This window comes from Brachycentrus maculatus, unplaced genomic scaffold (assembly GCF_059751285.1).
Source record: "Brachycentrus maculatus isolate JH-2025_06_01 unplaced genomic scaffold, ASM5975128v1 h1tg000261l, whole genome shotgun sequence".
NCBI classification, from domain to species: domain Eukaryota; kingdom Metazoa; phylum Arthropoda; class Insecta; order Trichoptera; family Brachycentridae; genus Brachycentrus; species Brachycentrus maculatus.
Genome location: NW_028281012.1, coordinates 2,208,594 through 2,235,053, shown reverse-complemented (window position 1 = coordinate 2,235,053; position 26,460 = coordinate 2,208,594). Strand labels below are relative to the sequence as shown.

The window sequence follows — 26,460 nt, the reverse complement described above, 5'->3', positions numbered from 1 at the left end:
GTCAAAAGAGAATAATTATAAAGTGTTTTAGGCAATTCCACAGCATTATATTGTGAATTTAACATTATTTAGACGAATTTGTGAATACACACATCACTGGATGGATATTAACAATTGCTTTAAATGTATCAATGTTGAATACAAAAGGGATGTAAGGGACTACAATGCACATATATACTCCAATATATTGAGGTCGCCTGTTGCTTTTAATACAGACTTTATAAAATGACGTCCAATACAAGTTAATCTAACTTTTCGTTAATTTGAAAATATTATAGAGATTTATGATTCTGATTTTGTTTCGTAGAACTCGTTAAGTAACCAATTAAAAAGTATCTTGATAAATTCTTACTTTTGATTTTTTATATATTATTAAAGATATCACTAAAAAACGATTGTATCATGTTACCAAAAGTGTTAAAAATGAGTTTTTTTTCTCATTAAAATATATAACCAATAATGCGTTAATAGATACCGACTACTGGATGATATTATTTCCATTTTATGTATTAAAAGTTCAATGTTTTACATTTATGGTTATTATAATTTACTCACCAATGGATTTAAAAGGTAAATCATTTGAAAATGCGTATTTTTCTCGACGGGTTTTTTTATTGTTTTATTTTATTTAATGAATTTCAGTTGTAGTCGTAGTCATGAAGGCACATGTCGACTATGAAGAAAAAAAGTTGTTACACGTTTTTTTTTTATAAATTAGAAAAGCAAACAATTAATTCATAATTCTTACAGTTAACGATAACAAACATAAAAAAAAATTAATGACCTCATTCCGATCACACAACTATAGCATCACATTTTATTATTAAAGATGAATTACCATTGTTTATTTATTTGTGAATGCAAAGTTAATGTTTACATATACATAAAAAAAATCTCTCAAAACTAGATTTTGTACAAACTTTTAATAATTTAAATTAACATATTTGTAGTAGCAAAATTAGATTTTTTTCATTAAATTATATTAATTCAAAAATGTTAAGTTTTAGTCTAAGGATTAACACTAATAAATCTTCAAATGCAGTTTCAGAATGCCCCGAAGACGCCTTCGATTGCGGTGGTGGAGTTTGTATCGATAAACGATATGCTTGCGATGGTGTTCAACATTGCGAAACCGGCGTAGATGAGGAAAATTGCGACGGTTAGTGCCCTTTTATATTTTAATAATATAACAATACTTATACATGCTAAGTTTTTTAAATATTATTTATTCATCATATTGTAATAGCCACAAGTATTGACACATAAAATCCAAGCGAATCGTTAAGGAATCAATAATAATAGTCAGAATAATTATAATTGAATTTATAGAAAATACCACCATTCAATAAAGCATTAAATCGACTCGACTAATTCCTCGTTGCAACTTAAACTAGTGTCAATACTCACAATAATAAATTACCCTAACTCAAAGTCATCCACACTTATTCTTCATTCAAGTAAAAGCGTTTTAACCATTTAGATTTTAAATACTTTATTGCCCAAATTAAATTAAATACGCCCTAATTAATCCCATAGTTTTTAGATTTATTGATATACAATAACGTGTCGCCTACTTTCAAAATTCGCCAGATCCATGTACATAAGTCGATTTTACAAAATTCTCCGGGTAACATTTATGTTATCTTTATATAAAATATTATGAAATAGGCGATTTTCGCATTTCTTGCAATTTTTATCAGTATTAAAAAAAAACGAGACACAAACCGATGATGACGTCATCTTAATTTTTGACCTATCCCGCTCTCTGATTGGCCGATATGGATCAGAAGGCAGGATCCATTAATATAGCGGAATTTGAAATACAACGCTGTTTTTAAGAATTTTTAGCAGGGTTTTCAAGTATATTAATATTTTAAACATTAAAATCCACAATTGGCATTCCGATAGAGTATTTATTTTAAAATCTTATAAAATTGGATCTGGCAGATTTTGAAAGTAGTCGACACACCTAACTATGATGCTCTATTTCGTTCAATATAAGTTCCATAAAACCAATTTAAAATAAAGCTTAGTTCTGAGCAACAACAAAAAAACAAATTATTTTCTTTGTATTTAAGATTATGAAAGTCTTAGTTTGGTGTATATACATACGAGTACAACACTGATAGCTAGAACCCAGGGACTGCGAACTGTATTGCTTGAAATTTACTTAAAAGTTAATACGGATCTTATGATTCGTAATATTACAACTACTGCATCTTACAAGACACAAGAGCGACTCATATTTGTAGCGATGTTTTAAATAGATAGTAAAAGCGCCATTTTTAGATTATATTACCTAAGCAATCTCTTATCATAACTAAAAACTAACAAAATAATCTAAAACTAAATCAATAACAAAAAAAATTGTCTACATTTTTGACGGATTATTTTTTTCAATTTACCTAACGTCCAAGTGACTCGGAAATCTAGCTACCATGACCCTAATCAGGCTTTAATTTTTCAAGTTTCATAGCCTATGCCTACTCGTGAGTGGATTTATTCTTTATGTTTAAAGTTACTGTAATTTCATGTAATCCAAGAGTGAAAATTCTAGGCAAAAACACTCGCTGATCATTTTTGACAGCGACCCGTTCAATACTATTTATTATCATAGGTATTTTTTAAGAGTAGGTACTTACTTTAAACTATAAACAAATCTTATTATTTGTCTGCGCCACACCAAATAAGAAAAATGGCCTGTTATGTCAAACTGTCAACTGACAATTCGATCATAATTTAAATTGTGCACCGCTAGGAACGTGCGCTCGGGAGCTTTGGATGATTCTCGTTATAACAACAACAAAAAACACCTGTAACATCATTTATAAATCAGGTATTTTACTAAAAAAAATCGTAAACAACATAAGTAGCTTTCTAAGTTAATGAAATTATTGTAATTGATCTTTTAAGAATTGCGAATCACAATGTGGTATATTTTTTATTATTATTGGAGTACTTGTGCATTTTTTCCAGTGCGTAATCTAGATTTCCTCAATTAATTTTTATTTAGCGATCTTTAATATTATAAAGCAATAGTAATACCTACTTCCAAAGGAATATGACGGTGTTAAGAGCATAATTAGAATTATACAGCGAATGAAATAAGTATAATAAAAATCTCTTCTGAATTATTGAAAGCATAATTTTTCTGGAATAGGTAATTTTGTTGAATTCATTATGGAATCAATAATTCATTTCTTGATTTAAGTGGATAATTGTAATAATGCTCTTAACAGTCTAATACAAACATGTTTGTTGCATTTAAATATGAAAATGTTCTTTACTTTTTAGTACTTTTAAAAAGAGTTTTACTAAGGAACATCAGGATATTTATTTTGATTAAAATATATTATATAATATAATAATGTAAAACATTGAAGATGATGTGAAAAAAAATACCGTTTTTTTATATATTTTATTTGAAAGTATACTGTTAAAATTTGAATACATCTAAAGAAAACGTCTTTTTTGAAAGTACTAAAAAGTATTAGTATTCGCCGGTTGGATGTCGCAGTGTGACCACTAGATGTCGGATGTATTTGTACTCGACATCTTGTGGCTGACTCACGAGCATTGCCTAACTGACCTATGACCTGTCTTGTTGCAGTGCGGGGTCAATGCGACATCCGATGCGGTGACGGCACTTGTGTTGACAACTCTAAGCGCTGCGATCAGGTTCCGGACTGTAACGATGAAGCGGACGAACGCGACTGCAGCCCTTGTGAAGATAGTGAATTCAGGTAACCTTCACTTGACTTATTATTTTTTGACATCTCATCAAAGATGAAGAAGAATACGGAAGTCTGGGCATTTACGGGGCTGACGATCGTCATAGGCTGGTTTAAGTGATCACTTTACACACATGTAACATTCACCAATTCTACCCATTATTGACAACCACACTACTCAAATTCTTGGAAGTTATATAAATTTCAAACAATTTTGAAAAATTATTCTTCATTCACCAGAACTTTACTAAAGACATCTATTGGTGAGATGAAAAGTGAGATGTCAAAAAATAATACGAAAATGACTCCAGTAATTGGAGATAATCCAGATTTTGTGAACAAGTAATTGGACACACTCAAAATGTGTTCACTTGACTTCCTTGTCCTACCGATTCCAACCTAACCTCATCCATCTAGGAAAATATTCCCATGCCTACCTAACCTTCATCCAGAACAATCGAGGCAGTGAATGCAAGTATGTTTACACATGAACCTTCTTTGGGACCAATCCAATCTCACCTAACCTCACCTATACATCAAAATATATCTTTCGCCAAACATGATATAATTTTACCTTACCTACCCGATAATACTAGAATCCTGCTTAATATACTTCCTTATACATCTACCATATACCTTACTTATCCTGCATCCTTAAAAAATAAAATGATATTAATGCATACTTTTTTATAGTAAATTTGGTCTTACGATGATTTTACTTCAAATATATTTCATATTGCTGTTTGTTGGGTATGCAAGGAAGTTCACTTAGATTAATTCCATCAAATAGTTTATTTGTAAAAATATTTTAAAATCATTAATCAATTTTCATCCCATCGGCGTATTTCTAAATTTATTTTTTTAAACTTGATTTTAGTAAACTAGAAGCCAAAATAATATGTTTTTATTTATAAAATAAAATTTTCCCCGTGTTTACTATAGCCGTACTAAACCATTATTTTATGGACACAGCATTTTAAATAACATTATGATATTTGTCTATGAGTTTGCTTATTTGCAGGAAAGACTAGAATACATAAATGTGCGCTGTTTTGCAAATCAATTTTGAAAGTTGCGAATTGACTTTGTGTATATATTTCATTGGCGATGGTACACCTATTATGTTCAAAGTTCTTCATAAAGATGTGTTGATAAGATTTTTTAGCAAACAATTACTTACAATTTTGTATTTAACAGGTGTGATAGCGGTATTTGCATTCTCGGGAGCAGAAAATGTGACGGCATATCGGACTGTGACGATGATAGTGATGAAGACGGGTGTCCGTCGACCACTGTCCCACCAAGCACTGGTAAGAAATAAGTACTTGAAATTGAGAGATTCTTTGAAATAATGTTCCTGTCAATTTAGACTATCCCTGGACAAGCATTCGAAGCACAACACTATATTCTTATCAAGATAGCCTGAATCATTTTAAAGGATTGCTGTAATGCAACAGATTTAGTGGAATGCTAGGTTTTTTTTTCATACATAAACATATAAATTTCCTTTTTTGCTGTTCAAAATTAACATTAAGACGGGATAATCGATAGCCCGCAACTTAATTTTATTTAAACTCAGGTAACAAATTTTCTCTAAAATCACCATCTTAGTATCGAAAAAAAAGTTTTTGCCGAAATAAATACAGGGTTTTGAAAAGAAAAGAGTTAATTTAAAAGTATTAATTTATTTTTTAAATTACAACTCTAAATTCCAATATACAATATAATTTTACACAAATATAAATATATATTTTTAATATTTATTTACACATATATAAACATATATAAATATATATTAAAATTATGCGCAGACACACATCCGGCTTCACGCGTAGCCGATTGCTCATTGAATTTTTTGTTTGTGAGTACACCCTTAATAGAAGATCATTTTGTACCTACACAATAATCACACCTCACGCCGAAAATTATGTTAAATATTTTGATGACAGATGATATTCATTCTTAAGTATAAATAGGTTAAAATCTGTTCCACCCAGTGAGGTACACTCGCCTATTATTAATGTTTGATTAATATTGTCAAGCTTAAACTTCTCAAAAATATGTCTTTTTTAAAGAATTTTTCTTAATTTAAAAAAAAATAAAAATAAAAAATACTTTTACAATCGGCGGGTATGTATGAGGAGATGCATGAACGTGGAAGAGGCGAAGAATGTTTGCAAATACAGAGTGGTGTGGCGTTCTAATCTCTTTGCCTACCCCTGCGGTGAAGCAGCGTGATAGTTTGTTAGTTTTTTTTTTTTTAAGTATTTTTTACATAAAGTTTTTTATACTAATCTGAAAAAAGCAATTACATAATTGATGTGATTCGCCTGCCTACAGAAAAAAAGGGAATACTTTATTTCATTTATCGCTTACTTTTTCAGAATGTAGATCAAACGAATTTAAGTGCTCTGATGATGGCAGGTGCATATCCGAAGAATTCCGTTGTGATAGTGTAGACGATTGCACTGATGGTTCCGATGAAGCCGATTGTGGTAATTATCTACTATTATTCATTTTATGTTTATTCTTCTTCTTTGTTAGTTTTTCTTTATTCGAAGGTTGGCAATTATCGTGGAAATTTTTACTTTGTCTGGAGCTGCTCTAAACGAACTCAGTACTACAGGGGAACTTCTTTCTCAAGGTTTAAGTCAGGATATATGGATTCTTTCTACCTTCCACTTTGCCTTGTAATATAATAAGTTTTTTTTTTTGACATCTAATCAAAGATGAAACAGAATATGGAAGTCTGGGCATTTACGTGGCTGACGACCGTCATAGGCTGGTTTAAGCATTCACCAATTCTACCCATTATTGACCACCACACTACTCAAATTCTTGTAAGTTCTAGATATATATATATATATATATATATATATATATATATATATATATATATATATATATGAACCAATTAAGAAACCTTGTTCTTGAATCACTAGAATTTCACTAGAGACATCTATTGGTGAGATGTAAAGAAGCTTTTTTTGGCCACACTCGTATTTGTCTTCCCTCGTAATATGGCCAAAATACACATTCTCAACCCATAACCCTCTTTCTATAGTACCACAATTCAAATGCTTCAATCTTTTTTGAAGTAGCTTTGTTAAGACTTCAATCCAGATTTTGACGCCATAGAATAAAACAAAAAATATGTAACATTGTACAATTCCCATGCGCAGATTGAGGTTGAAGTTTCTATTAATAAGGAGGTCACTTTAAAGAAGCAGTGTCTCGCTATTTCCATCCTGACTTTAATCTGTTGGGAATGGTCCCACTGGTCATTTAGCCAACAACCTTATATCATTATAAGTAATAAAATATTAATCTTTATTTCACATAAAAAATTATGTATTTTGTACCGGCTTTTAGGTTATTTAAATGTTTAAAAAAACTCACTCTTAATTTCATTCACAGGAACCGACAGTTCTAGATGTGGACCAGACAGTGTGTGGTGCGACGGCAAATGTCTGGATCCAGTTTTTGTCTGCGATAGAAAACAAGATTGTAGCAACGGAGAAGACGAAGTTGGCTGTGACTCGGTTAGTTGTATATATTTAAGGTGTAAACACGTGTTTTTATTTCACGTGTGATTCAGACTGAATAATAAACCATAACTTGCTGAATTCATAATCCATACTTATTGGCTAAATATTCCTCTGGTGTTAGCCAGTGTGTTATTGTAATAAATGAATTTTTTGTGTCAATTCTGATTTGTAAATTCATTATTTTAAATCATTTGTTACTTAAACAAATTGCAAGCTTATTGTATTTTACTGGATGAAAAAAACGTTATCTTGGGATGTAAGATCTAGGATATACATTGTGAAAGAAATTCTAAAAGATAAACTCTTGTTTTTTACCACTTAAGGTTTATTTTATTTTTAACGACTAGTTTTGGAAGCTATGCTTCCATCTTCAGGTCTTAATAAAAACTAAACTATAAATAATTATCTGTTCTACAAGTAAGGAGGGGAGTAAGTAAGGAGGATATACATGTTATCATGTTCGCAGGTTTAATTTTAGTATATGTGTAAACAGAGTCTTACTGGATATCCGTATCATTGTCCATCTCATTATAATAAAAAAGAATGAAAGTACCTTACAGAGTTAACTGAAAATTTATCATAGTTAAAACAGACAAACCTTATGTTGTCTTCCCTTTTACCATATTTCTTTGAATAATCAATCAACAATATAATTTACAGAGACCAGAGACCAGAGTTTGTTCGTCGCGAGAATATGAGTGTGCTGACCATTCTTGCATCGATTATTCTTTAGTCTGCAACAGAGTGCGGGACTGCGCCGATGGAGGGGATGAACAAGAATGTGGTAAATACAAAAATATTTGGCTTCAGTTAATCCTAACAATTCAATCGGTCTCTCTTAAATTACAATTTATATTTACGTCTAAGATTCTAATATCTTTGTATTCATTTCTGTTTCTGTTTTAAGGAATAGAATCCTGATTTTCTAACAATGGTGTTCCACATTTTTGGACAAATCATCAATAATGTAAAATCAAAGTACATTTGCAAACTAAATATATTGATGATTGCCTAATAAGATATGTACGCTAGGATATTCGCAACAAAGCTAAATAGTACTTACGTCCAATGTTGAAAACTAGCCTTAAACTTATTGTTATTAATTTTTTAGTTGAATTACGGTGAAGAAAATCTGATATTTTAATAAAGATATCACAGTTGTTTATGGAGACAATGTGTCATAAAAAAATAAAAAATAAACTCTTCTTTACAGTAAGAGATTTACTAATTTAATAAGGGATGAGAGAGCATTAAAGATGACAGTCGCAATGGTAGACTGTTAACTTCAGTTACTTAAGAATATACCCGTGCTGGAAAGTGACATGGAATGCTAAATCATCATAGCTTACATTAGGGATATCTGTATATCTGTAAAGCTTTCTAAAGCGTACAATGAATCTCTAGCTGAAAATGCTGATAGCGCTCGGTATTGCGCATGGCAATGATAGTTCGCTGATTACTCATCAATAATTGTAATCCGATAAATGGTCAGTGATAAATCTCACATATGTAGCATTGAAGACCGGTTTTTATTAGATTCATCAAGCTGACATTCTTTTTATGCCTTAATTACCCTTTAGGCAATATGGCATGGAACTAAATAATGTCAGATTTTCCCGTAAATTTCAGCAACTCATTGCTATCCATATTGCCCTCAAAATAAACTTAATGTAAGCGAACTTTCATTACAATATATGCCAAAATTGTTAAGCAAAATTTAACATTTGGGTGCACAAATACTGCAATCAAAGGACCCTGATTTCAACTGTAGTCCCTCGAGAAAATGGATTGTATTATATGTTGAATAATTATGTACATAATACAATTGTCTATCTACTCTATAGATATCTCTTATGGGCGCATTGGGAATACATATATATCTTTATTGTGTTATGAAATATCAAAGAAGGTTTTTTTTTAACATTCTTCCTCAAAGAGAAGGCAGCAATGTAATATGAGTTTTTATAAATTGGCTGCATTCTTTTTTATCTACAAACATATTTTATAGTGGTGAGAATATGCCTTCTATGTCTGTCGCTAGGAGTGGGGGCAAGTACGGAGCAGTGTGCGGAATCTCAGTTTGCTTGTGACACAGGAGGATGTGTGCCACACGTTCAGCGATGTGACAATGTATACGATTGCCGTGATTTTTCCGACGAACAAAATTGTTTTCACTCGGGTACAGGCTATCACAACGCATGACCATATATTATTATATCGTTCCATTTACAGATATTTTTGATTGCAGACGCATGAATCCCCATTCCCCCTTAAGATGTCTTGAAGATGCATCTCCGTTTATTTCAAATATGCATTATTTTTGTCATCTAGAAATAGTTTCAAGTAGATATACACTCTTTTAGAATAAAAAAAATTCCCTCAATTTTTCTTACTGCAAGATCTCAAAAGTGTAATCAATTAAGAAATTGATTTATTTTAAAAAATCCATACAGCAGCCTGATATTATAATAAATAGTTATTTTAATGATATTTTTTTAGTTATCGCATGAAATATTATAAAATATCTCAGAATGGTTAGCACCTCACTGGAAAAGGTTAATGTTTACTTTCAAAACATAGTTTTGTACATTCTCATTTTTTTCAACATGTAACTGTAAATGTGATGCATTTTTACAACAATTAACCATTCATAATATTTTTTAGATACTTTTGAATGACTAAGCTGTGTTGGTTGGTTGAAAGGTTTCGTTTCTTAGCAATAAGCCCATCGATCAACATAAACAAAATTTAGTAGAATAGCTTTGCTCCATATTATCTGAGACTGTTTAGTGAATGATATTTTTTATATAAAGTCCTTGTATAATAATTATGAACACATGTTTTATTATAATACATTGTACTATAACTTAGATCTCCAATTTATATGTATTGGGTGATTTTTTAAATTATTTTTAATTAGTTTGATTTCCACTTAATTCATTTTCCAAAATTGCAATATGTGTTTGCATTATTTCTTTATTTTTTATCTAAAATATTGTATGTTTATAATAAATATTTTAATTTAGTGCATATTTATATAAGGATCATTATTTTTGAAAATGTAATCGAAGGAATGAACTTCAAAGCTTTTCTCTTGCCTATGAAGCAATCCTAATATTCTCTCCTTCAAGACTGATCTCAACCTCTCAATATGATACAACATTAACTTTCTCCTTTATTTCTTAAAACCTCTGTCACTTAATCTTTCTCTTGGTGATTTTATGTATAAAGTCGTTTTATATCAAGTAAACCACAGCCTTTCCTCTTTTTTCACAATCCTAACGGAAACCATTGTTTATTTGTCTGTCATGCAAAAAGATGCTAGTCACAAAATCTCTTTTTTTAAAGCCTTTACAATTTAGAAGATTGGATCCAATCTACGAAATATGGTTGTAAATATCTGTTGAAATAATAATACAGATTCAAATTAACATCATCAAAATATCAATTAAATTAGTTCACGTTGCGTCGCAAACTTTAAACCTCTTTATTTCAGCTTGAATTGAATGTAGACTGGTTTCTATTTACGTAACATCGCCCATTTATTTACCCTGTAAAAATATTTTAAAAAAACAATACATAAATGACTTTTTTCAAGGTTGCGACTCATCCGAATGGCAATGCACGTCAGGCGATTGTGTGAGCAGTGCCGTGCTATGTAACGGAGTGTCCGACTGTCCGGATGGGTCAGATGAGTTGCTGCCTTCCTGCAGACCAGCCACCGAGGCTCCAACCACTCGAGCCCCATACCGCCCCCCTTACACCCGCCCCCCTTACACCCGACCCCCCTACACCCGCCCACCCTACGTCCCCTACGTCACCTCTACGACTGCCCCGGAGACAACTTATTCACCTGCCACGACTCCCTACAATCCTCTAGGTAATCATTTTTTTCTAATTATTTGTTATCGGTTTTTAATCACCAAGTGTCTAATTATACCGTAAGATTTCAATGGTGCCTGTCAAGTTGTACAACATCATCTTCATGTATGACAACATAATGCAAGATAACTGGTACATGTATGTTAGGTAGATGTCCGACTGCAAAACTGGTGTCGCAGATTTGATTTCCGCTAATTACAAAATAAATTTTTGAAATATTTATTTTCAATTGGTCTAGACGTTTGTGATGTATCATTTATATCTTTCTTTTCCATCATCACTGCAGATAACCCTCTAAAGGAAGAGCTTTGCGGGTGATTTACAACAACAAAAAATTACACTATGCAGTAATATTATACCTACACAGGCAAAAGCCAGTATCTAATAATCGCTGTAGTGCCCTTTCTAAATGTGAAACTACCTAATGGATTAAATTGGTTTTATTAATATTTCTTTCGAAGATTAAAACCAAAACAAAAAACAATTTAAAATGTCTTTTAACTTTATAAAATTAAATAGTTTAGTTTTAACCACTTTTTTACTAATACAATTTAACCTACCGGTTTCGACAAAAACCTTGTCATCATCGGGGTTTATTTTCATTCAAAAACATTAAAACATTCAAATACTCTCACCACAAACTTTCACACACTCCGTAAAAATCTTAAATACGGAGTATGTGGATGTTTTCGGTGAGTGTGTTAATGTTTTTTAATTAAAATTAACCCTAATGATGACAAGCTTCTTGTCAAAACCGGTAGGTTAAAGTGTACTAATAATAAAAAAGTGGATAAAACTAAGTTATTTAATTTTATAAAGTTTATAAAATGTGCCACAAAGTATCTGCGGAAAACATTCAAGAAATAAAATGTCTTTTTCCAACATATGATACTTTGCCTGCATTATAGTATCTCTGACTGCCTTCCCATCGTTTATTTCCCAAATCAATTCATTCGCATCACACATTTTTACAAATGGCTTTATTTTATACACAACCAAGATGAAAGGTGTCGTCATGATGAATGGAGGTGCGAAAATGGCCCCTGTATTAATACTTTACAACGGTGCAACGGAAGAGTCGACTGCCCTTATGATAATAGTGATGAACTCGACTGTCCCAGTAAGAATAGAAGCAATTTACTGTAAATGACTCACAAAAAGTGAAGCGTAACACCGTAAAATAACTAAATATAACACAAAATATAATAAATGCATTTTCAATTAACAATACTCAAAACATGAATCGTTAGAATGTATTTTATGCATATCGATATATTAACATACTTTTTGGGCACTTTTACATGCACATCGCAGCAGATAATGAGGGGAAAACTTGGATTTTTCAATAATATTGTTTTTAAATTGACTGAATCTCATTACAAGTATGTATTTATGATACCTCCCTGCATTTTATGATGCATTGAGTAAGAAATATGAGTAAAAACATATTTCCCACACAAAGTGTGTTAATATCAAATTAAACATGAATAATAAATATCCAGCAATAATTATCAAATCCGCATTATAAAGTGACATTTAAAAAATAAATAGGTTCGACAGTTGTTGATTATCAATCAATATTACAAATTAGCAATTTCTACATCTAGAAGATTACTTGGAATCTTTTGATAAAATAGTAATGTATGATTTATGACTGTGTTTATTGTCATTTCACTTCATTGTTATTTCATTCATTGGGGAAGTGTCAAGTTGAGGCTCTATACCTGCTGACGAAAGATGTAATGTCAAACCTTTAAAATCAGTAATAATTTGTTTTTAAAAAAATATTTTGTACAACTATATTTTACGCTTAGAATAGAATGTTTTTTTTAAATTAAGTTTTATGTAGCACTGAACTTAAAAATGATAGATGTGGATAGATTGTGGACCGATGCACATAATGCATGTTTTATCAAAATACCTTGGCTCAGCAGGTTTAATCTTATATTCATCATTTAGGCAATCCTAATCAAATTGATTTTTTAAAAGGATTTCTCAATTTAACTGACAGTTTCCTATATAATCAGCCTATTTATTTTTGAAATGTTACTTTACAAAATTAATGAAAATATTATATTGTCCACTTAATCTGTAAATTGTCCATTTGGGAAGTGTAAAAAAATTACAATGTACCAATAAACCTATTTTATCAATTTTAATAATTCACTTTGTTGTGTTCCATATATTTGTTATGTATGTATACAATAAAGTACATTTTACGGATTAAGATGATGATATGTATGTGGATATTGGTAACAAAGATGACAATCTTCAAATTAATATTTCACATACCCAAATATCAAATGTAATTTTTTTTACGTAAAATTAATTGAATTAATCTTCGTAATGTGAATATACTTTGAAAATTTCAGAAACATTAAAAAAATCATTTTCTGTAACTAGAGCTTAACAGGCAATAAGACAGATTTCATTTCAGTGTAATTTTTATTCCATACTAACAGTTTTCATAATTATTGACATTTAAGTTATTGATTTGATTGGAGATTTATGTCTCTGTTACCATTAGACTCGTATACATAATTATGCGCATTTATATGTCGGCATTTCTTCTATAATATGCTTTATTTATTGACGAATATATTACATATTTATATTAAGTATTTTTATACAAAATAATATATGGTGCATGGAATGAAAAATGTTGAGTTGTAATTCATTACATAATCCTCTAAATGTATTAAACAAATAAAAATCAAAATTGTCCAATAAAATGAGCTGGAGAATGATTAGTCGCATAATATGTACTACATCAGGATGTTCATATCTTTTATATTCTTTTCCCTTATAAAATGGGAAAAACAGTCTAGTTTTCTTTTCTTTTTTGTATCTTCTCTCTCATTAATGGCTTTATCATCACATCCATATGTATACACAATAACTTATGATCCTGAAAATAATTATAGGTTCTTCTCAAACCGGAGGCGGAGCATTGAATCTGAAGACGTATCCAAATGAACAAATTATCAGACAAAGTACGTATTCAAATAACATTTCCTTTTTTTATGTAAAATACTACTTTTTTGGTTTTTCTGTTAAAAATTGTTAACACAACTAATGCAATAATATATTGTATTATTTACTTGTATTTTTGTTTCAAGGACTAACGTTATGATTTAATTTAATGAAATTAAAGACATGCATAAACCATTTTTTTATCACATATCGCTCACTCCTTTCAAGAACGTCATAAATCAAAAATTGTCAATTTTCAGTTGTGCATGTTTTCGGAATGCCCAGAAAATATACTATATCCCAGCAAAGGAGGCATATTTTTAACTTAATATTTACTCGCTACAGGGCAGAAAATAATGTTTTTGCATTTTGAAGAAAATGTATTGTTTAATTATTTTTTTAAATATACTAAATATTTTTCAAATGGAGAAATAACCTTCAGGTTTTACCTAAAAAGATCTGTTGTACAGTAAAAAGTTCAGTAAGTGGCTTGATATTTATTTTTAATACATTGTATGATATTTTTAAACTTTAAAAACGTTCTCCTGAAAATTCAAGTTTTTTGATTTATGAAGTTCTTGAAAGTAGTGAGCGATATATTTGTATTATTTCTTTCATTTGAGAAAGTACAAAGTGAAGGGTGAATTGTGTACTTAAGTATTAATGGGCAGACTGTTATAAATTTGGAATAAATATTAATGTACATGAAACCAGCAAACTAAAACTTAAGATTTTCATAAAATGGTGGTTTATGGCGTGTTTTTAATTTCATTCAACAATTAATTGTTACTACATATTTCCTGTACTAAATTTATAATCAATAACATTCCTATTGAACTATTGTATCAAATAATAATCAACCTAAACACTAAACAGAGTGGCAAAGGCAAATATCGCTTCAATGAGTACAAAAAGTGTAGTTTTTTCTCTCCCTTTTTTTACTATAATCCAGGGGTTCCCAATGTATTTCAGCTTCGACGCACGTACAAGTTAAGTATTTTGTCACGGCGCCCTACTTTAGTAAGCTATTTGGAATATATATAGTGACTAAATATAAGGTCTTTCAATAAGGACATCCAAACTTTCACAGTTAATAGTGGCCATATTGTTGATGCTACATCCATCAAATTTGTGATAATTTATTCAATCTGAAATGGCAAATCACCATAAATGGATGAAACGTTCAACAACACATGCAAATGATAAAATTATTTAGTTTTGATAGGCACAAAAATTAAAGCATCCACAATATGAAATTGAGTTTTATTATATTTATAAGAATTCAGAATTCTAATTGAAACAGAGAACACCAAAAAAGAGAATATTTGTGGTTTCGGATAATGATAGAGGATCCACTCACGGCGCCCCTCTTTACTTTCTACAGCGCACCAGGGCGCCGCGGCGCACACTTTGAGAACCCCTGCTATAATCTAAAATATTATATTTCACCAGTTCATAATTTGTACTGATCACAATTTATGAACATTTTCATTTTTACCTTCAAATATCTCCTAATTACAATTGTTTTATAAGTAAAATTACTTACTTGTTTTAAATACAATGAGACACTTTAACACAATTATATTTTTGTATAGAGAAATTTAATAGACGTAAATTGGCAATGTAAATTGTACAATACATAGCAAATAAATTGATACATAATTATAATCTTTCTTAACATTTTAATACAACTAATTTTATTTTGTCACTGTGTTATTTTGTAAATACATAACAATATTAATTATTTTCTTTCCAACTTTTATCCTTTCCATGGTGGTGTTCTCAGATCCGTATCGAATTGGTAAGTTTGAAATGTCGTATCTATTGGGAAATCCGCTCTCGACTCATGCTATTACTAACATTTGTAACATTTATGCCCAAATGTGATTATTTAAATGTCATTTTTACATCGCAGAATCGATCCATCTCCAGAGCATGCAGAGCAGTTAATGCCACACACATATACATACATACATACATAAATGTTTATCAAAGGGATAAGGTCCTATGTAGATTTTTTTTTAAATTAAGTACTTTGGGGCTAATTATTCAAATGTCGGGTCACTAGTTGTAGGGCTGGTTAATGCGGATGTGCCATATGATGCTTTGACGTCCACATGTATTTTCACGGAAGGGCGTTTAAGGGACAATAACTTACTTACTTGTATAGCTGATTGTCAGCTTTTATAGCTATTGGTTTCGGGATCAGCTATTTTTGCCGCGTTTTTGTAATCGCGTATTGGTGATAGTTTTTGTTAATGTAAAGGAGTAGTGCATAGAATGGAAACAAAATTATGTACTTACAGTTGGTTCCTTTATTGAAATAAATTAAAATTTACACTTAATGCTGGAATCAAATAATGACAAATAATTTATAGTATATGGAGTTAAAGAAGTAAAGTTAAAATCTAAATAAAGCGTCTGCTCTCGTCTATGATCCAAGCAATTCTCATCTTTTCGCGTCCCGAGTTCCAGCCTCATCGGATCGTCTCGGCTATCTTCGGTTTTGTTGGTATCAGCGCGATCGGAACTCCTCGGCCATGCTCGTCTCGGTGCCTTCGGAACGTTACGGATTTCTTCGGTTTTATTCGTATCGAAACGCCTCTGTCACCGCGACAACCCAACGGTGTTGCCACACTCGCTTGTAGGTGGTTTATGAACATTTTATATTTCACAATGGTTTGATTATTAAAAATCTATTAAACTATTTTAATATAAATTTATACTAGTAAAATATTGATCACTGAATTTAAATTACTTCAATCACTGAAATGACGATGCTGGCTGCTGGCAGTCATTTCCTCGGCGATGACAAACGGGGAAGAAGGGCCAGCTCTCGTGCGTCAGGTCCTTTATGGGCTTCCATCCCGTTAGCTTGGTAACCCCACGTGATTTCAGCATTTGGTACTGTTGACAGCCATACGACCTAGTTGGTACCTACTCCAGCCGCCGCAATATCGTAAAAACAAGATTTCAAAGCAATTGGCATGAAATTTACTAACAATGCTAGTGGAACATCGGATGTCAGAGGATTATTCTTCTTCTAACACTTATCTGGACCCAATGGTGCATTGGACACTATTGTTTATAAGCAGTTAATCGTTAAAAACAAGTAGGAAGGTGATTAGCCCTGCTCTTCAGGTTGTTACCTGAAATAATTATATCATTGCCCAGGGTAATATTAAATAAATAAAATAGTGAAAAATTTCTAACATTTATTTTGACCCCCCTTTGTAATCAAACTTGGGACCTACAGCATGGTAACCAAACGTGCTAAACACTGTACTTCATAGGCGGATGTTAGAGAATTCAGAACATATATAAATGTAGGCTTCGAAACATGATAGATTAAGGGCCAAAATGAAACAGGATTTGCGTAATAAATAGATATCATTATCTACCAATGGATAGTGTTTTTATTTTAGTTTTTTTTACTCTAAAATTAATAAATAGTTTGATTCGACTTTATCCCTCTGATGAACCTAAGTATAGATACCTATATTTTGAACCACTCATATAAACCTACATATCCCATTTTCACAACACAGATGCAAATAAAATTAAACTTTTTGAATATTGTTTTGTTGACATTTCATTTATATAATCATTTCGCCATTTACATTGCCTAAATCAACATTCATTTTTTATCTTATTATTACACACATTATGTTTGCATTTCTGCTCGTAATCATTATTATCATATTATCTTGCCTTAAAAAATTAAAAATAAATATTCAATTTTGTGTAAACATATACCATGTATCATTATTGTTTCATTTCTTTTAAAATTAGTCACAGAGGGATAATACACTAAATTTATGAAGTAAATATTTGATATACATTAATTATAGTTACTATGATACTTTATCAGAATTGTTAGCGAGATATAAAACATTTTTTGCTAGAACTCCCTCTCTGCAAAGCGCAACACGAGACGTCTCCAAGTCACTCTGTCACCTTGGCTTCAGTCCGGCGTCTCGAAGTTCCGCTGAGTTTAGTCGGTGAATGGTCGTCAGCGGCCTTCCGAGGCGCCGGAATCCTCGGGGTTGGAAGAAGAGACATGAGGGGTTGATGTTCTCAGGTGGCATTCTAAAGACATGTCCCAACCATGTCCACCTTCTCCTCTTCAGGAGTTCCAGAATGAGGGGCTGTTGAGTTCTTCTCCTCACATCGTCATTCCTGACGAATTCATACCACTTTATACCCAGTATTCGCCTCAGGCACCTTTTTTCAAAACTTGCTAGTGAATAAATAAATAGAACAATGGATATAAATTAACACTGATCGTTTACATAGGTGGGGAGGTCGTATTCCAATGTCGCGATGAAGGACCAATCAGAGCTCCTGTCAAGTGGGTAAGAGAAGGGGGCAGACCACTTCCAGCCGGATCTTCCGACAACAACGGCCGTCTAGAAATGCCCAACATTCAGGTAAAGTACATGTATGCTTTGCTATTCACGTGACTTTCTATATCACCAGGTTTAGCTCTTTTCTTCCCTCCAACACTTTCAGGTATTTATGAAAACAACACTTTGAGTGTGTCCAAATACTTGTTCACAAAATCTGGATTATCTCCAATTACAGGAGTTGTTTTCATATTATTTTTTGACATCTCGTCAATGATGAAGAAGAATATGGAAGTCTGGGCATTTACGGGGCTGACGACCATCATAGGCTGGTTTAAGTGATCACTTTACACACGTGTAACATTCACCTATTCTACCCATTATTGACAACCACACTACTCAAATTCTTAGAACAAGAATTAGAACAAGGTTTCTAAATTGGTTCATATATATATAGAACTTCCAAGAATTTGAGTAGTGTGGTTGTCAATAATGGGTAGAATAGGTGAATGTTACACGTGTGTAAAGTGATCACTGAGGAGTGATATAAGAGTGTTATTTGATTTTTATGTATCTTTTTCTTCGGCCTGCATGTACCCGCCGTTGGACATAAAAAAAAATAATTAAAAAATGTCATAAGGCCATCAGGGTGTCAATTCCAATAGGAAATTGACACTTACACTGCGCACTTATAACTTATATTCGGTAAAAAAAATATATGTATCGGTAACCTCCGTCTCCGTAGTGTAATGGTCAGCATGCTCGTCTACCGTTCAGGAGGTCCCGGGTTCCAAGAGGGGGGTCAAATAAATATAAGTGATTTTTTCACTCTAATATTTATTCAATATACCCTGGACTGGTACCTGAAGCGGAGGGCTGATCACCTTTCCTTGGTGTGTTAACGGTCAAGATAACACTGTGTTTATATGATGCTGTGCCCTATGCACCATTGGAGTGCGGATAAGGGTTTGAAGAAGAAGAAAAAAATTAATTTCCTGAAAATGTAGGTTGATGAGCAGTTTTAAAATACCAAAATCGTTAGAAATATGCATCTAGATATGAATATTATTTTAACCTTAGATTGTAATACCAACCCTTATGTGTTATATTAATGAAATTAAAATTAAGTATTCCTAGCATTAACATACAATATGACCATATTTACACCATGTAAATTTGGGTTCAAAAAATATTCTTACATCGCATGTGAATATGTAAATTTATTTCAAATACAACACAAATGTCAAATTTCAGGCCAATATAAAGTAGTTGTGTTGATATTGCATCCATGGTAAAAATCCCAAAAAAATATGTCTATTTTTATTAATTTTAATAATCTGATAAAATTTGATTTGATTGATACTTTCAGATTCTCGTATTTCAAAAGGCGAGATAACTGAAATTCAATGCAGTGTCTTTTTTTTTACTTTTCAGACAATTTTTACGTAATGTCAATCTTTTAAATTACATAAAATATTAATTGATAATTCTTTGTTCAGGTTTCTGACAGTGGAATCTACATCTGTCAAGCTGTCGGTTATCAAAGATATTCCCCGAATAGCGAACTCTCTGTGCGTTTGACAGTTGAACCATGTAAGTCAATTTTTTTTTTTTATATTTACCTTCTTCAATCCAAAAGTGTTTTTATTTTTAAAATAATTCCAAACCCCATTCCTGTTAAGTTCCCATTCTTAAACGTAATAAAAAAAATTGTAGATACCACCCAATCTTTAAGGCTGGCACAGTAGCATGGTTGGGTTAGAATTTGACCGTAACACTGGCACACTCTGGGTTCAATTCCCACAAATTGCAAAATAAATTCAAGAAAATTTTGTTTTCAATTAGCTTTGTTATTCTTATCACACTTTTCTTTATTTAAAAAAAAAAAGAAACTTAAATTGCCATAATAGCCAAATCCTAGATTCGGGGAAAATGTGATTTTTATTTTTTATTTGGTAATATGTATTCAATTTTAAATACTGGCTTTAAATATAATTCTAAAATGATCATCAAAGACTGTGATTTAAATAATCAAGTTTTTTCTTACGTCGTTATTAATTTATTACAGATAACAGAATTACGGAACAAGCCGCCAGACCACTAGAATCATGCAAACTCAATGAAGCTACATGCTCCAATGGACAATGCATTCCCAAAAATAGTGTTTGCAATGGAAACTTTGATTGCAGTGATGGATCCGATGAAATGGCATGCAGTAAGAATACATTTATTTTCTGTGCATTACCTTACAATTTCATTAGAATCCTAAAATAAGTTATAGTTACTATTTTTATTTATTTCTAACAAACTTAAAGAACAATAATTCTGAAACGATAATACTAATACTATATTGTCTTTCTACAATGAAATCTTTTTTCAAATATATTTTAACTTACTTCTACCAAAAGTAAGTCAAAATATACAGTACAATTTGAGAGTGAAACCAAACAATCCACAGCTCGTTAATTCATACAATTACTTTCCTAAAATATTTTAATTTAAATATCCAAATCTAACGTATTGTAGTTCCAGAGACCAAAGACAATATTTTCATTCTAAACATTTATAAACAGATTTTAGACAAGTATTTTTTACGCCTACGAGTCTCTGGGGATGGGATTTGATATTTTGATATTTCATATAAAAAATGGATAATTCCTTCTTTTCTGTCTTTCAAATGAGGCTGGCGCAGAAGGTAAACATACCCTTCCTGTCCTTAAGCATTAATCGACCAAATGGGTAGAAATATCTTTGCCGTCCGAAGTGTGTTAATTAATATTTTTACTGCACATGGCGCATGCTAGGTAAAAGTATTTGTAATCAGAATCATCACTAGTGTTTAATTTGCAGACATTGGCGGCGTGTGTGAACCAAACGAGTTCAAGTGTGACAACAAGCGCTGCATCCTGAAGACATGGCTGTGCGACTCGGAAGATGACTGCAAGGACGGGTCGGATGAGAGGCAGTGCGACCAGGGTCCCCCGGGCGCCGCCTGTCGTCCCCACGAGTTCCAGTGCAGAACCGGGCGCCAGTGCGTGCCCAGGAGCTTCCACTGTGATGGCGAGAAAGACTGCCTCGATGGCTCTGATGAACTAGGATGCTGTAAGTTGTCCTTGATTTCATTCATTTTGACATATCAGATCAACAGATTTGTTAACTTTATCGTTACATGAAGGCAAGTCATTAGTCTTCAAATTCTTGGGTCTAGAAATGCAGTATATTCTAAGAAATACAAACGAAAGGAAACACTAGTGAAACAAAAGGTACTATGAAGGAGTATAGCAGCAACAACTAGGGCGCTCATGGTTACATATCTGTACTCATGTAAGCTAGTGTAAGCCAAACGCCGTTAAGGTGTACAAGTTCTTCGAGGAAAAAGTTACATTTGTCTTGTTTCAACTGCCCTACCTTTAAGTTATTATTTAAAATGTTGGTAAAAAAATCTGCAGGTTCTTTAACATCATTTTTAAAAAAATTTAAATATTTACAATGTAACAGACAAAAATTTCAAACAATAGACCCATTTATGGCCTTTTTTATATCCTTTACAAGTAAAAGGTTCCAACATAAGATGTTGCTGGATAATTTCTTGTAATAATTTTCTTTTGAATATTTTTACAAATAAGTTTTGTATCGAAAGTAATATATCAATCAATGTAATTTTGACATATTCCGCAAATGAGGTAGCCAACGGTAATATTGACCTCAAAATAATTAATCGCGTATGATGTATTCGTATGCGTATGGCGAGTAGGAACGATTTGACGTATCACAAACGTTGTGTGCCTTTTGAGCATATGAGATACGGCTTGATTCGGACAATAATATACCGTACAGATCACGTATGTTCATATGAGTAGGACGGTTCAACCCCGTAAAGCAATTGCAACAGCAATTCAATGAGTTTTATTGACTTTTTTGTATACTGGGTGTAATCTTTGTAAATTTACATTACAGTATAAATCTGGCATTTATTAAGGATTTTTCCAAGTCACCTCAAATAAACTGACGAAAACCTTTATTTTTGTGTTTTTGTGTTTTCATTAAATTCTGAAATATGAGTGAAACGTTGAATGTTTAATGCATACTCCTGAAAAGGTAAATGATTTTTATTTTAAAATGTGTGTTTAGGAATTGATCTTAATTATAATAATTTATGTTTATTACAGCACCAGTATATATTTCTCGGCCTCCTCCGCCGCTTGTGATTCTGTCTGAATATGCCACTCTCTCCATCACCTGTGTTGCCGTCGGTGTGCCTACTCCTCAAGTGGTGTGGAGACTCAACTGGGGACACATTCCTCCCAAGTGCTCTTACACTAGTGTGGACGGTGTTGGTACCCTTACCTGCCCCAATGTTCAAGTAAGTAATTCATTCAATTTATTCAATCCACAAAACCCCTAATATAATATAAAAACATTACTTTAATCAGAAAGTCCTCTGAACATAACTCAAAAGATAAGACTTCATTCAGATGGATGATGTTTTTCTACAGCCTCCGCTTTTCATTGGCTGGTTAGTCATGCCCATGACTACACAAATCATGTGATTTTATATTCACGTATGACAGCATGTGTGGTCAATTCTTGGATCATATTAATTAATATTCGCAATACTTATGTATCCACTATGATCGTAAATAAGTAGTGCTCCTTGTTTGCTAGTAGATATATTAAAACGTTCAGAAGTAACTGTTTGCTTTCTGTTGACAGCGATCTGATCCGACATTGAACACATTCGAACAACAGTGAATGATATATGTTTCGTTTGATCACTGTGGGATTGATTTATCAAATTGTTTGTTATTTCACTTTATTGTATCGATGTTCTATAACAAAGGTTATCATTATTTTAAAGGATGAGGATCAAGGTGCTTACTCTTGCGAGGCTTTGAATAACCGTGGATCAGTTTTTGCTGTACCAGACACAATTTTGGTTATTAATGGCACTAAGACTGGTGTTTGCCCTGCAGGTTACTTCAACAGGTGAGATTAAAAATAAACTCAACTGATTAGTTTAAAATTACACTGAACTACTTTTTTTACACAATTTAGAAATAACATGGCAAAAAAAGAGAAAAAAAATCAATTATTCATTTAACAATGCGTAACAGCAATTTTCCTACATCCCTCGTATGTACTTACTACTCAGTACTTTGTGGAAAAAAGTAGCTAGAAAGGGGCCAGGTGAAGTATTTTTTAAATAAGATTTAGATCCAGTAAGCAATAATGATTTATTTTTTTATACCTAGAATTATTTTTCATACATGGAAACATACCCTCCATAGTTGTTTTATTTTAGTAATTTTTTACACGGCATCGTATGGAACGTATGTACCATGTAAATGAGGAGTTTAGTGCACTCATTGCATAGTTTAGATCTCAACAGATTACATAATATGTTTGCTGTATTAATATATATATTTTAGCATTTCAAAGGTATGAGACAATAAGAAAGAATAAATAAAGAACTTTTTTGTGGATTGAATTCTTACAACTGTCTTACTTACGTGTTTACATTGATTTACAGTGAAGCTCGTACTGCACAAGATTGTATCAGTTGCTTCTGTTTTGGAGCCACGAGTGACTGCAAAAGTGCCGACTTGTTCACATACCAATTACCACCTCCCCTGAACCGCGGAGGCTCTCACCTTGCTGGCGTCACCCAACAACCTGGACAACCTCTGCAAATTACAGACGAACCCATCTCCGATATATTCGACCTCAACCCTGAATACAATGGTGCAGTTGTAAGTTTCACTATTTTTATTATCTGTGTGTGATCCCTAAAGCCAACTTCGTACAATGGTGTACTGCAAATGTTTTTTAAACGTTTACTCGTGTTATAACTTATTTGTCTTTGCTAATTTGTAACCAATGATAAAAAGCAGGGAATAAACCGTTCTATACTATACGTAAGTAAGATGCATGCAAATATATAATGAATTTTCTATATTTGCATACTTCTTTGATGTCAAAATGTTGAATTTTCTATGACGTTTGTATAAGCATAATGTTGGATGCGCTCCCTCTGACACATGTGTGGAAAATCATTGTATGACAGAATTAAAAACGAAGATATAAGAGAGAAATGAAAGGATGAACAAGGGATAATTGAAAAGATTAGGAAGAGTTCTTTAAAGTGGTATGGAGATGTGGAGCGGATGGATAGCGAGAGAATGACTAAGAAAATATATGCGGCGAATATGAACGGGAGAACAGAGCGAGGACGGCCGAAAAAGACTTGGTTCGATCAGATCAATCAGAACCTAAAATCTGGTGGTGTCAGAAGTCTGCGTAATCCGAGGGCATGTATGACTAGATGTATGGATGTGATGGGGGCGAGGAGTATATATCAGGACAGAAGTGTGTGGCGTTCCATTGTATACCATATTGAAAATACACCCAGTAGTGTTGATCTTTTTGATTTACACACATATTTTACCATTATCACCACACATTTAAATACATACAAGTGCTGTACTGAATTTCACCTATAATAATAATACATAATTATGATATATATAAAATATTTATTTTTAATATTCAGATAACTCGTCTCGGTCAATGGTCCCCACGGAACATCTACCCCTATCTAGCATTGCCGGAAACATACCACGGAAGTCAGTTGACATCTTATGGCGGTTACATAAAGTACACGGTCAGGCCACATGGCGCACATCCTCCTCCTTCTGGTTACCGCCCTCTTCCAGACATCATCATCAAGGTATCATTCGACTCCAAGCTACTTTCTGTTATGTAACTCCTTATTTATTAACACATTCTACTGATATAACAACACGTCTCAAAATTTCAGGGTGGTGACTTACTTTTAACCCATAGCATTCAAGGTTCTAAGAAATTAAAACAAGACAATGACATCTCTGTTAGATTATTCCAAGGTCAGTGGCAAAAGGAAACATCATATGGACCTCAACCTGCAACAAGAGAAGATATTATGATGGTGTAAGTAAAGATAAACCTATATTATTGTTTTTATCCCAGTTCATCTAAGAACAACTAAAATGTAAGTCTATGTCCAACTTCTCTGGTATCCTTGATTTTATTAATGTCTATCTAAAATGCATATACATTTATTAATTCTTAATATTCATGTCTCCAGGCTGGCTAACATTGAAGGCATTTTATTGAGAGGTGAGGAAAGTGGTTCTGGCGTGGAAGTGAAGAACTTCAGAATGGATTCTGCTGGCGTGGTTAATTCCGGACAAGGATCTGCATCATTCGTTGAAGAATGTTCTTGCCCCCAGGGATATTCGGGACTCTCTTGTCAAGTAAGTATATCATGCCTAATGACAATTATGAATCCTGTTCACCCGAATGATTACTTGCATGGACAGAATAGTGGTTCCAAGAGAACTACTTATTCTGGTTGAGGGTCAGTGCCTGCCAAGGCTCCTAGATCTGTTATGACGGATACCCAATTTAGATCTTGCCCTCTAGATTTTAGTATTTTATAAACCTGGCCTATGAGTGGTGCTCTCCTCAGTTAGACTAAGTGTCTTCTGAGGATATGGTTCCTTGTGTGTCGCAGAAGGAAAGAACTTGTTTTGTGTTGCACCATACACGGAACAGAGCCAATTTTTCCAGTTACCTAGTACAGTAGAGTAATACAATGTGATTCTTTTTCAGAAATGTAGCCCTGGTTACAGCCGTGTTGAGTCTGGGCGTTGGCTCGGTCAGTGTGTGCGTGAAGAGGAGCCCTGCCAGCCCGGTTACTATGGTAACCCCTCGGCCGGAGTGCCTTGCAGACTGTGCCCATGTCCCCTGACCAACCCGACCAACCAGTTCTCTAGGACTTGCCGACTCGACTCGGATAGACAAGTCACTTGCAACTGTCCTCCAGGGTAAGTAATTATTGCATTATTAATAAAAACATATACTACAAAACACAATCTAAGCAAACCGTTATCTAGCAAACTAATTTAATTTTCTTAAATTTTATTTCTAAAATTTGTAGGT

General features: G+C 32.6%; 1 protein-coding gene across 4 annotated transcripts in view; it reads left to right on the top strand.

Annotated features, from left to right (window-relative positions):
* trol (terribly reduced optic lobes) overlaps nucleotides 1-26,460 on the top strand; it is a 278,511-nt gene that overhangs the window by 210,378 nt on the left and 41,673 nt on the right. For 3 of the 4 annotated variants that reach the window (XM_088266065.1, XM_088266063.1, XM_088266066.1), the window contains 20 exons: nucleotides 1,043-1,159; nucleotides 3,611-3,743; nucleotides 4,929-5,041; nucleotides 6,116-6,226; nucleotides 7,149-7,273; nucleotides 7,940-8,063; nucleotides 10,878-11,159; nucleotides 14,086-14,154; nucleotides 15,921-15,935; nucleotides 18,431-18,564; nucleotides 19,980-20,073; nucleotides 20,549-20,695; nucleotides 21,331-21,582; nucleotides 22,650-22,843; nucleotides 23,339-23,466; nucleotides 24,011-24,230; nucleotides 25,031-25,207; nucleotides 25,298-25,446; nucleotides 25,604-25,772; nucleotides 26,131-26,345. In XM_088266065.1, coding sequence (XP_088122191.1) covers nucleotides 1,043-1,159; nucleotides 3,611-3,743; nucleotides 4,929-5,041; nucleotides 6,116-6,226; nucleotides 7,149-7,273; nucleotides 7,940-8,063; nucleotides 10,878-11,159; nucleotides 14,086-14,154; nucleotides 15,921-15,935; nucleotides 18,431-18,564; nucleotides 19,980-20,073; nucleotides 20,549-20,695; nucleotides 21,331-21,582; nucleotides 22,650-22,843; nucleotides 23,339-23,466; nucleotides 24,011-24,230; nucleotides 25,031-25,207; nucleotides 25,298-25,446; nucleotides 25,604-25,772; nucleotides 26,131-26,345 — 2,968 coding nt within the window. The remainder of the gene's footprint in view (nucleotides 1-1,042; nucleotides 1,160-3,610; nucleotides 3,744-4,928; nucleotides 5,042-6,115; nucleotides 6,227-7,148; nucleotides 7,274-7,939; nucleotides 8,064-10,877; nucleotides 11,160-14,085; nucleotides 14,155-15,920; nucleotides 15,936-18,430; nucleotides 18,565-19,979; nucleotides 20,074-20,548; nucleotides 20,696-21,330; nucleotides 21,583-22,649; nucleotides 22,844-23,338; nucleotides 23,467-24,010; nucleotides 24,231-25,030; nucleotides 25,208-25,297; nucleotides 25,447-25,603; nucleotides 25,773-26,130; nucleotides 26,346-26,460) is intronic. The other variant, XM_088266064.1, reaches the window with a different exon arrangement.